Raw genomic sequence first — 12,129 nt, 5'->3', positions numbered from 1 at the left:
GCCCAATCAGAGGGGAACAGTGTACATTCCGTAGAGGGGCCCGCCCCTCATCCATAGGCACCCAGTATCTATGTCCTATCTGCCAATCAAGCCCAAGCCCAGCCAAGGTGACACTGTGTTAATTTCAGCTCCTTAACTGTTAAGTAGTTCCATTTATACAGTCCTAAAATTATTTCGGCCCTTTGAAGGCAACTGCGAGGCTGATGTGTCCCCTGGTGAAAATGAATTTGACACCCCTGTTCTACAGCAAGCCCTTCCCTCGACCTCTGCACTTATCAGGGCACATGCATGAGTTGCAGGTTCGGTCCCCCATCAGGGCACGTGCGAGAGGCAACCGATTGATGTTTCTCTCACATCAGTGTTCCTGTCCCTCCCCCTCTCTCTAAAAAGAAGTAAATAAAATCTTATTTACTGTTGCAGGTATTCCAGAAATACATGACACTACTCTCATAAGACTCTGGGTCTTCTGATAAACTTTTCATTGACTGTTTGAAATTAATGTATTTACAAAAAGTAAGAAGCCAAAAGATGGAAACCACCACAATGTCCATTGACAAATGAATGGCTAACAAAATGTGATCTATACAATGGAGTATTATTCAGTCCTAAAAAGGAAGGAAATTCTGGCACGTGCTACCACATGGATGAGCCTTGAGGACGTTACGCTAGGCAAAATAGGCCAGTCACGAGAAGACTGTATGATTCCACTTATATGAAATACTTAAGAGTAGACAACGTCATAGAGAAGGTAGAATGGTGGCTACCAGGGTTTGGGGGGAAGGGAGGAATAGGGACTTGTTATTTAATGGGGACAGAATTTAGGAAGATACAAAACTGCTGGCCCTGTCCTGACCAGGATGCTCAGCTGGCTGGAGCATCATCCCACAGGCCAAATGTTTGCGGATTCAGTCCCTGGTCAGGGTGCGTATCTCATGGGTTAGATTCCTGGTTGGGCATATACGGGAGGCAGCCAATAGATGTCTCTCTCTCACACTGATGCTTCTCTCTCCCTCCTTTTCTCTCTAAAATCAATAAACATGTCCTTGGATGAGGATTAAAATAAAAAAGGTCTGGCCTTGGCTGGGTAGCTCAGTTGGTTAGAGTGTCAACCCCAAACACCAAGGTTGTGGGTTTGATTCGTGTCAGAAGCAACCAATGAATGCATAAATAAGTGGAACAACTCTCTCTCTCTCTTCCCCTTCTTCCCCTCCCTCCCTCTCTCTAAAATCAATAAATAAAAATTTTAAAAAGAATCCTCTTAAGAAAAGTTCTGGAGATGGATGGGGCAATGGCTGCACAACACCGTGAATGTATTTAATGTCACTGCACTGGCCACTAACAATGGTTAAAATGGTAAAGTTTAGGTTATATATATATTTTACCACAATAAAAAATAAACAACCCAATGAAAAAAAAAGCAGCATAAGGTTTATGGAAAAAGGAGGATTCATCCGCTTCAGGGCACCTGTCTCTAGGACACCAGTTTTATTCATAAACAGCCCTTTGGAGAAATTCTCCCTTTCCAGGACGTTGTCTACGGTGGCCACGGTATAAGCAAGTGCCACAGGCCTTGAATCCCTATGGCCTGCTTGTTTACTCTAGGCACAAGGGTTTGGGTCTGAAGAGCTGGCAGAGTTCAAGACGCTCAGTTTTACATGATGCATAATTCATCCTCCTTTCATATGACATTTCCCAAAAAACAATATGCTTTCACACACACATGTTCATTTCACCAGTCACATAAGTGGAGGGAAAAGGCTTGGCGAATTTAAGTGACACATCCAGGTCACGGGTGTGGAGAATGAAAGAGCTGGGAACAAAGCCATCCCTTGGTCTTAGCTTGGTACAAAGTCCATTCCTCTGGTTTTCCTTTGAAGCCGTCTCAGATCTAACTAAACCGAAGTCACCCCTGAGGCTAAGGTAGGTGCTTGGGGTTCCTCTAGCTGGCTCTGCTCTCATCTGGTCCCAGATGAGTTCCTGGATCCAAGAATAACATTCGGAGAGGTCTGCCTCACACTTCCGTTTCGCTGGCTATTTAGGAATTGTGACTGTATTGGTCACTTTTGTATTTTGGCAGGTGGCAGCTGCTTTAAAGAGATGTATTGCAATTGTGCAAAAAAGTATATTACAGCAGAATGGGAGAAAATATTGGCAAATCATACATCTGGTAAGGATTCCAGAATATATAAAGGACTCCTACAACTCAACAATAAAAAGACAATAAAAGGGCAGAGGTTTTGAATATCCACTTCTCCAAAGAAGATACACAAATGGTTAATAAGCACATGAAAAGATGCTCAGCATCATTAGCCATCGGGGAAATGTAAATCAAAACCACAATGAGATACCACTTCCTATCCACTATCATGGCTATAATAAAAAAAAAAAAAAAGGTAAGTGCTGACAAGAATGTGGAGAGATTAGAACACTCCACACTGCTGGAGGGGGGGGTGTAGAAAGAAGCAGACCCTATGGAAAAGTCTGTCCGCTCCTCAACTGAGTCACCACATGAGCCTCCTAGGTATATACCCAAGAACAATGAAAACACATGTTTGCAGAAAAACCTGCACATGAAAGTTTATAGCAGCATTATTCTTCTTTGTTTTGTTTTACTAACTCCTTTTATAGCAGCATAATGGCCAAATAGTGGGAACAACCCCAAAGTACATCAACTGATGACTGGATAAACAAAACATGATCCATACAATAAAATATTAAATACCATCCACCACCATAAAAGCATACAGTAACGGTAATTCCTACAGCGTAGAGGGATCTCATATATATTATGCTGAATAGGAGAGGGGGGCGCTCAAGCAGCACAGCGTTGGGGGGTGCCTGCTAAGGTGATGGGGTTTCTTTTTAGGCTATTGAACATTTTCTGAAATCAGATGGTGGTGATGGTTGTGCAACTCAGTAAATACACATAAACACTAAATTATTGAATTTTATGGTATGTGAAATACACCTTAATAAAGCTATAATAAATAGCACTTTTGTTTTAGAACGTGGGAGAAATTTCAACACTGTCTAGTGGATGGTATTGGGAAGTCACTGTTAGTTTTGTTGGGAGTGGCGATGGTACCCTGGGACAGGTTTTACAAGTCCTTGTCTGCTGTAGATGGAAAATGCTTTTCAGACAAATCTGCTGGGTCCAGGCCCTCCCTCCTCCCTCACCTATGCATGAATGCTCCCCCATTCCCTGTCTTTCTGAAGGTAACAGAGGACCAAATTACCTGAATAGGAGTCATCCCACCCCAGCATGGGTAAGTTCAGGGCAAACCCAGGAAAGACAGTAAAACTTTCAGGTTGCTCCATGGGAGAGGGCTGCACACAAGAGGAGAAAGATTATTTTCCTACATGGGTAGCTGACTGCGAGCCAGCAGGTCAGTCAGTGTTTTGTGCTGAGACCCTCTACTGGAACCAGGCATAGGTGAGGGAGATGGGGAACCTACATCTGAAGAACTGAGTAGACTACAAATGTCGCTGGACACTCAGGAGACTTCCTCCAGGTCTTTAGACACTCACGGGCCCTCATCACCTTATCTGCCAAAGGAAACTTGGGCTGGGTCAGGTGAGGCAGCATCACCTTTTGGGAATGAGTGCTAGTCAGTGTGTAGGGTTAAGTATGAAGACTTTGCAGAGCAAAGGCTGGCTTGCCCAGGGTGACTGAAGACTGTATACTGACTGGGTTTTAATTCCCACTTTGACAATTAAGGGTGGGATTAGATGATCTCTCAGGCCTAGTTCCAGGGCTTTAACATTTTATACATTTTGTCATTTTTAGAAACGTCATTTTGGCTTAAGTTACATACCATACAATTAACTCATTTCAGTGATTTTTAGTAAATGTACTGAAATAATCCAGTTTTAGATCACGTTCACCACCCCATTCTGTTATTCTTAAAGCTACTGGCTTAGGCAAGAAAGGAGAATAGTAAGGCTTCCCTTGGACTCTCCTTGGCAGTCTACACCCACTACTTGCTTCTTGTTCTGGCTTTTCCCTACTGCTTGGGCAGGGTGGCAGCAGCTGTGTAGACCTTTTCCTAAAACAAGGGTGCTTTGGTATAAAGAGACCCCTCAGTACGTGTGTGTGTTTATTTTGGTAAAAGCACTGTATAGTTATCTGGAAACCCTATTCTCACACAAACACGTTCATACTCTCCCATCACGCATCCTTCGTTATGAATAGCTAGGAATTACAGAAAGAATAGTAGGGGATTTATATGCCAATGAACTTATGCTTTGACATTCTTGGGGCTCACCCATCTTTATTAGGAAGCGTATGCATGATAAAGATTGTCTGGTATGACGATAAATGTATAACTATATGTAGGATATACCTTTGAGGATAAATAAAGCGGTGCGGGAAAGATTCAACACGGGGTGGGGGCACCTGCAGGACCATCCTGATTCTCCCTCAGTGGTAACACCCTGCTCTCCAGCAGAAACCCCAGTTCCCTTTCCACCAATACTCAGACCTGCCATTTCTTCACCTTCCACTGTGCATGGTCATGTCCCCACCAGCTTCTTCTGGACTTCCGGGAAATGTACGCAATCATTCCTCAGGGACCTCTTGCTCTCCTCGTAAGTCACCCAGACGGTGATTTACCATCAATGCAAGTAAGGTGAAGGAGAAACACAAATACCTTCCTTCTGAACGGAAAGACCAGGGCTCTGCTTTCAGTCCCCATGGTGAAGTCTGTGATGCTGGTGAAGGTTTGAGCTCTGGCGAAAGCTTTTCCCACACTGGCTGCACTGGTATGGCTTCTCTCCGGTGTGGATCCGCTGGTGCAGTTTCAGCGTTGATTGCCGCCCGAAGCAGTTTCCACACTCTCCGCACGTGTAGGGTCTCTCCCCTGTGTGGACTCGCTTGTGTCTTTTCAGCTCTGAATTCCATGTGAAGCTTTTCCCACAGTCATCGCATTTGTACGGTTTCTTCACTGAATGGGTCGTCTGGTGACTAAGACGTAAACGATTGCTCAGGCTTCTTTTACTTCCCTTGCTTTTCTTTAGCTCTCTCAGTGGATGGCTTTTTAGGTTGCTGATGTATTCCAGTTCCCTGCAATGTCTCTGGAAGTGAGTGAATGGCTTTTGAGCATTTGGGGGACTGACTTGCCTCCGTGACAACCGGGACTCACTCATATTTGCCCCTCTTGGTTCAGGACTCTGCAGACCGTTCCCTTTGGATCTGCTTGGTGACACTGCACGTGGTTTTGCTCCTTTCGCTCCCTCCTGCTGTGGATTCTCCTTGTTCTCACTTTTCATGCTGGGGGCCTCTATAATTAGAAAGAAATATGTTTCATTTTCTGGGCTTCAAAGAAAGAACCTCACTCAGCAAAAGAGTTATGAAATGTACTGTAAGGTTTCTCAAAGTGTGGCCCCCTGTTGGCAATTGGCATCAGACTCATCTGGGGCACCTGCCAAACAAGCAGGCTGTGAGTCGGAATCTCTGAGGGGATGGAGTGGGAACTGGAAATTTGCAGTTAACAGTCTCCTGGTGTGATTCTGATTTATATTAAAGTTAGGAACCAAGTTCTTCAACCATCTCACCCTTCCTAAATTTAGGAAAGGTTTAGGAAAGAAGAAACAGGGACAAGAAAACCTGTAGGGCCTGAGTATCAACTAAGGAATGAAAAGAGAATTGGAGTTTCAACACTGCAAATATATTCTCTCTTCATGGACACTCAATGGCCACCACCATCTCTACAAATAATGGTAAATCCAGTGAATGTGGAATTTTCTTTCCTTATAAAATTGCCAGCATTTGTGTTTGGAAACTGGAATATGGGTTAGATGTGCATCCTATTTACAGAGACTACCTAACTTGTGACCACCGGGACTGAGAATCAGGATGGAAATGAGCTGAAACGGCCTATGGGCAAGTAGAGCATCTAGAACTGTGCTATCCCAGGGAATTTCTGCAGACAGCCCCGTGTGTGCGTGCACGCACATGCACGCACGCACTACTCACTATGGCAGCCACTAGCCACATGTGACCGTTGGATACTTGAAATGTGGCTAGTGTTGACTGAGAAACTGGATTTTAACCTTTTAATTAATTTAAATAAGGAGCCTACAGAATTATGGTCAACTGTTTTCCAACAAGGTTGTCAAGACAACGAAATGGAGACAGGACAGTATTTTCAATAAATGGTGCTGGGACAACTGCATTTCCAGATTCAAAAGAATGAAGTTGGACTCCTACTTCACAACATATATAAAAATTAACTCAAAATGGATCAAAGACCTAAATGTAAGAACTAAACCAATCTCCCTTTGAACAAAACATGGGGGAAATCTCTGTGGCTCTGAATTAGGCGATGGGAATTTAGGTATGTGACCAATAACACAGACAAATAAACAAAAAATAAATACATTGGGCTTCATTAAAATTAAAAACGTTTGTACTTGAAAGAATACTATTAAGAAAGTAAAAAATACAACCCACAGAAAAGGAGAAAATACTTGCAAACTCTATATAAGGATCTAGTATCCGCAATATGTAAAGAACTCTTTTCTTTCAGCAATAAAAAGACTAACCCAATTTAAAAATGAGCAAAGGATCTGAACATTTCTCCAAAGAATATATACAACTGGCAAAAAAAACACATGAAAGGATGCTTAACATCATTAATTATAAGGAAAATAACTCAAAACCTCCATGTGATACCACTTCACACCTAAAGGATGGCTATAATCAAAAAGACCAACAATAACAAGTATAATCAAGGATGTAAGGGAAGTGGAATCCCCGCAGACCGTTGGTGGGAAAGTAAAATTGCACAGCTGCTCTGGAAAACAGTCTGGCATTTCCTTAAAAGGTTAATGATAGGCCCTGGCTGGTGTGGCTCAGTGGATTGCGCGCAAGCCTGTGAAGCAAGGGGCCGTTCTCTTGATTCCCAGGCAAGGCACACGCCTAGGTGGCAGGCTAGATCTCCTAATGGGGGGCACACGAGAGGCAACCACACATTGATGTTTCTCTCCCTCTCTTTCCCCGTCCCTTCCCCTCTAAAAATAAATAAATAAAATCTTAAAAAAAAGAAAAGGTTAATCATAGTTATCATATCACCCAGCAATTCCACTCCATACCCAAGAGAAATGAAAGCATGTTCACAGAAAAACTTGTAAACAAATAAATATTCAAGTAAATAGCCCAAAGTGTCCATCAATTAATAAACAAAATGCCCATTGATACAGTATCATTTAGCCATGAAAAAGAATAAGGCACTGACACATGCTACATCATGGATGAACCCTGAAAACATCATGTTAAGTGAAAGAAGCCAGTCACAGAAGATCACATATTGTATGATTCTGGACAATGAAATGTCCACAATAGGCAAATCCAGGGACAGCAAATAGACAGTGGTTTCCAGGAATTAGAGAGGGAGGGATGGAGAGCTGCTAATGAGTATAGGTTTCTTTTTAAGGTTATAAAAATATTCAGAAACTAGTGATGGTTGTACAACTCTGTAATTATACTAAAAACCACTGTATTTATACTAAAATTCACACTTGAAAGGGTGAATCTTATAGTATGTGAATTATATCTCAATAAATACAACTTAAATAGTTGCATGTGGCTACTGGCAACTGTGTTGGTCAATGCAGCTCTGAAAGAAGGCACTGTTGGGTCTTAGGGATGAGAAGCATGAGAATGTACTCTCTCGGGAATCAAATGGAAGGAGACAGAGAAGGCACACCCACCCACTTGCCTCTGCCGAGGCAGAAGGGAGTATGGGCGGTCCGCTTTATTCAGGACCGTGAACGCTGTAGATATGGGGCAGTTCTCCATTCCTGAGTTCTGAGAATACTCAAACCTAAGGGTTTCACTGAATGTAGCAAATATGAAGGGATCAAGGTTCCAGCTTCCTTGTAACTAACTTTCTTCTCTAACCTGCTGACTGTATCCTGTGTTCACATCACCAAGCCTGTCATTCAGTTTTAGTGATCACACGGCTGCGTGGAACAGGGCTGGCAGTTACAGAGCTGTGTGGAATAGGGTTGGCTGTTATCCCGGCATTGTACCAAAGATAGGAAGGGAAGTGGACACAAACGTTTAAAGCACAGAAAATATTACAGGAGAGAGAGGCAGAAAATAATATGGAGTAGGCTTTTTCTCTAGTGAAAAGAACATGTTTAGGTGCTTTCTAAACATGGGATCATTAAGTGATGAAACTCAGCTACATCTTGCATGGAAGTTCATCAGTGGTCATATTTGGATCTGTCCACTATAGGAAGCTCTGAAAGGGGTAGAAAAGTAGGCAGTAGAATAGTCCTATTGTGTACTGCATTGTCAAATAGTCATTAACAGAAAATAAAAATATACTTCTTATGTGCAGCATCATTACCACTCTTGTTAGTGAAATCTGTTTGGGAACAAAGATCTATCACATACAATATTAAAAATAAACCCAACACCTGGTGTATGGCTTTTCAGAGCCACGAATGCTTTGATGGAGATAAAGGACTGATGAGAAGGAGAGGAGGCACAGAGTATTTACCTGTCCCAGCCAATTTGGTGGGTGGTTCCAGAAGGAATGGGGATTTTTCCCAGTGATGGGGGCTAAGCTCGTCCTGAGGTCCTGCCTGGGAAGGCTCCTCCAGACAAGTCTCCCTAGGATATCTCCTAGGAGTTTGTAATTGAAAGTCTGGCAGTTCCTGTTCTCCAAGCTGAGATCCAGTTTTCTCCAAGAGCACCTTCTGCCCCTGCATGCAAACGGCCACCTAGAAACAAGCCCCACGAATTAGAGTACAGCCAGAGAACTGACTGAAGGCAGCTTGACCTCTCTTTTGACCCCTTTATCCTGGAAATTCCTGATAACAGCATACAGGTCAGCTTTGATAGACACTGCTGAAACTCTCCAAGGAGGCACAGGGAAGGACATGGAGAATAACCAGAATAAAGCTGCTTCAAATCGGCCAATACTTGAGTGGATACTCCTAAAGCTTGGGCCTTGCTCAGGGCCCGGAGTCAAAGTCATCAGAGAGCAGGCACAGACATTAGGGTTAGCCACGACATTGGCTCAGCAGATTCCCACCTTCTGCCCAAATGTCTTCTTACTTCTGAAAACAGGCTCTGTAGGACTAGAAAACAATATAGTGGGGCCCATTAAAAACCACTTTTATGTAATAGATTGTTCTTCCCAAGGCTCCCCTGGTAAAGACGTCCAAGTAGTAGCAGGGGTCTAAGAGGACTGCCCCACTCCTGTTCCCTGCTTCCATTCCCAAAAAGCACATGCTTGTTTGCTTCCTGCTTAGGGCTGGACTTTGGTCTGACCTGGGGGGTGAGGGGTTGGAAGGAATATTAGCCAAATGAGCTGTGACTTACTGATCCAAAGGTAATATGCAAGACAATTCACTGGAATAAAATCCAATGAAGTTCCCCCCAAACCAAATTCCTACCCAACAGGATGACACTAAGAATCCCAATTGTAGGAAAACTTCAAGAGGAATGGATGGGCAAAGCTCTTTCAGCAAAGAATCAATAACCTTAATCTATCTTCCACTTCCTCACTGCAGTGCCAGTGACTAGGTTTTCTGAAAACCTGGTACATCTGGGGGAAGGAGGGCTGTACCCAAAAATAGAGGCCAGAAGACATGTTTGAAGCCATCTAGGGAGGGGTCCAGAGACCAAACACTACCCGGATGAAAAAGAAATCCTGGGGACCATTAGAGAAGACCCTCCTTACCCACTGCTTTGGTCTCTTGGCTGCTCTGTGATAATCTTCCACCAGAGTCACCATCTCCTTGCTGTTCATTGGACATCGATGCCTGACCCGAGCCTGGATCTCTGGGGGCAGGATGTTCAGAAACTGCTCCAGCACCAGTAGCTCCAAAATCTGCTCCTTGGTGTGCACCTCGGGCTGCAGCCACTGCCAGCAGAGCTGTCGGAGACGGGAGAGTGCCTCTTGGGGTCCAGACACCTCTTGGTAACAAAACCGTCTAAAGCTCTGGCGGGACACCTCAGGATCCGGGCAGTCTTTTTGCGGTAGTGCCCCCCGCTTTTCTTCTAGCTTTGTTATAATGTGTCTTTCTTGCTTTGAGGAAGCCTGAATGTGGGACTGAGAGCTCAAAGTTATCTCCATCTTAGCCGCCATTTTGGGGCTCAGGAGACAGCCTTTCTCTCCTTGTAAACAGCTCAAGCCCAAGGGATCATGGCCCTGGAGAAGTCTTTCCGAACGGTGGAAAGATGCTAGAAGCGAAGTTCTTCTGAGGATGTTGAGGAGAGGATGCAGACCAGGTCTAATTAAGTTACCCCAATATAAAATTCCTACCCAACAGGACAGGGCCTTCTCATTCGTTGGCCTTGACCCCAAATTCTTGAAGACGACACAGTCCCCGGCAGTGGAAAGAATCTATCTTTCCGTCAGTTTCTAGAACTGTCTTGTAAAGGAGAAGAGTCATAACGTCCTAAAAGGAAACTGGGGAAAATACTGCTTTTATTTTGGCAATAAGCACACGAAGTCTCGGGGGTGGGGTGGGGGGTGATGCGCAATATGACCTAAGGGGCTGACAGGAATCCCTACGAAAAGTTCAAGTTGTCAGCCAGGCAGCCTGCACCAACTGTTCGGCATCCTAGTTAGGCAGACCTCCGGCATCTCGCCGCGAGCTACAGGATGATCTCAGGCAGGTCGCGGTGCACTCCGGGGGCTGGGAGTTAGCGAAAGCCTCCGGCTCGCGACCAGGAAGGTTGGAGCCACTGTGGCAGTTCGCTCCAGAGGATCCGAAGGCCCAGTCGCTCCAGCCTCGGAGAGCGCCAGTCTCGGGCCCCGGGCTTGGCAAAACTCCCGCTCTTGGCTCAACTTCCCGGCGGAGTGCAAACCCGGGCTGGCCCCTGGAAAGATAGAGTCGCCAACAGCCCCACACCCGCGCCCACCTGCAGCGGACTCACCTCTCAGGGGACCAGGAAACCAGAACCCAGGAGCCAGGGCTAGGGGCGGGGCAAAAGCCTCCCACCGCTGACACTCCCACTGGCTGCGTAAGAACTACGCCACGGGAGAGCCCGCCTATTCCTTAGAGGGATTGGCTCTTTGAGGGCAGTTTCTTCTGTCTATTGGCTGCTGTATCTGTCGATGCCGGTGAGGAACGGTGCCCAGCCGTCGCAGTGCACCCCGGGAGTTGTAGTCCGGTGTCAGGGCCTGCGAACCTTAGCAAAGAGCACACCAATGCTGCGGCCCGGCAGCTGAACTAGTTTAGAGAGTTGTGAGTGCATGTGTCTGATTAGTGCCCTACTTGCTCCAGGCCGGGGGCTCGCAGCTGGGCCCCACACCGGCCTGGGTGCCCTTTGCCGCCAGAGTCTTTTTAGGGCGATCGGGCCAGGCCCCGGAGGCTCTCGCAAGCTCCGCGGTCACCTTTCTGCGCCCTGGTGCCCTCGGTCCATCAGAGATAACCAGTCCGGGTTCCTCCTGGCCTTTGACCCTGATCGTCTCATTCCCCGTCTCGCGGCAGTGGGAGCCAGCAGGTGTTTTAATACGCCACTTCAGCCGCAGTACCGAACCTTAGTACCCAGTGGTCTAGGAGTACTCACTGAGTGCATCCTTGCCGAGTGAAAGGGAATCAGTCTGGTCTCCATTCTCATCCGGCTTTCCGCTGAGGGGATTATCGCCAGAAGGAAACACGTTTTTGAGAGACCAGAATTTTAAAATTAAGTATGAATGGAATGGGATGTCAGGGGTCCCGAGGAGTGCTGGCTCCGCCTTCTTCACTAAACCAGCATTTATTGCCCTGACTGGTGTTGGTTCAGTGGATTGGGCATCGTCCCGCAAACCGAAGCGTCGCCAGCTGTGTTCCGACGCAGGGCACTTGCCTGGGTTGCGCGCTGGGTCCCCAGCCCGGGGCCTGCAGGAGGCAACCCCGTTGATGTTTCTCTCTCACATCCGTGTTTCTCTCCCTCTCTTCCTCCCTTCCCCTCTCTCTAAAAATAAATAAATAAAATCTTTTAAAAAAAGAAACTAGTATTTATTATTCTTTCAGATAAAATGCAGGTGTATGAAAATGTGTAAGGTAAGGGGGGATGTGTGGCCTGCTCCTTTTTTGTTAAAAAGGACTGTTAACATCATCTTTGATGCCTCTATCTCTAGCCCCTACTGCCACATTGAAATGTAAAGAGAATATAAATGCAGT

At 45.6% G+C, this 12,129-nt stretch overlaps 1 protein-coding gene across 1 annotated transcript; it reads right to left on the bottom strand.

Moving 5' to 3' along the window:
* On the bottom strand, nt 1-10,954 carry ZNF174 (zinc finger protein 174). The gene is made up of 4 exons (XM_053928721.1): nt 10,898-10,954; nt 9,696-10,427; nt 8,508-8,730; nt 1-5,279 (listed from the first exon to the last, which is right to left on the bottom strand). The coding sequence occupies exons 2-4, from the start codon at nt 10,101-10,103 to the stop codon at nt 4,684-4,686; spliced, it is 1,227 nt and encodes a 408-aa protein (XP_053784696.1). The 5' UTR covers nt 10,104-10,427; nt 10,898-10,954; the 3' UTR covers nt 1-4,683.
* Between the last annotated feature and the right edge of the window lie 1,175 nt (nt 10,955-12,129).

Source organism: Desmodus rotundus, chromosome 1 (genome assembly GCF_022682495.2).
Source record: "Desmodus rotundus isolate HL8 chromosome 1, HLdesRot8A.1, whole genome shotgun sequence".
NCBI lineage: Eukaryota > Metazoa > Chordata > Mammalia > Chiroptera > Phyllostomidae > Desmodus > Desmodus rotundus.
The sequence above is the reverse complement of the archived record's forward strand: the minus strand, read 5'-3'. Positions and strand labels throughout refer to the sequence as shown.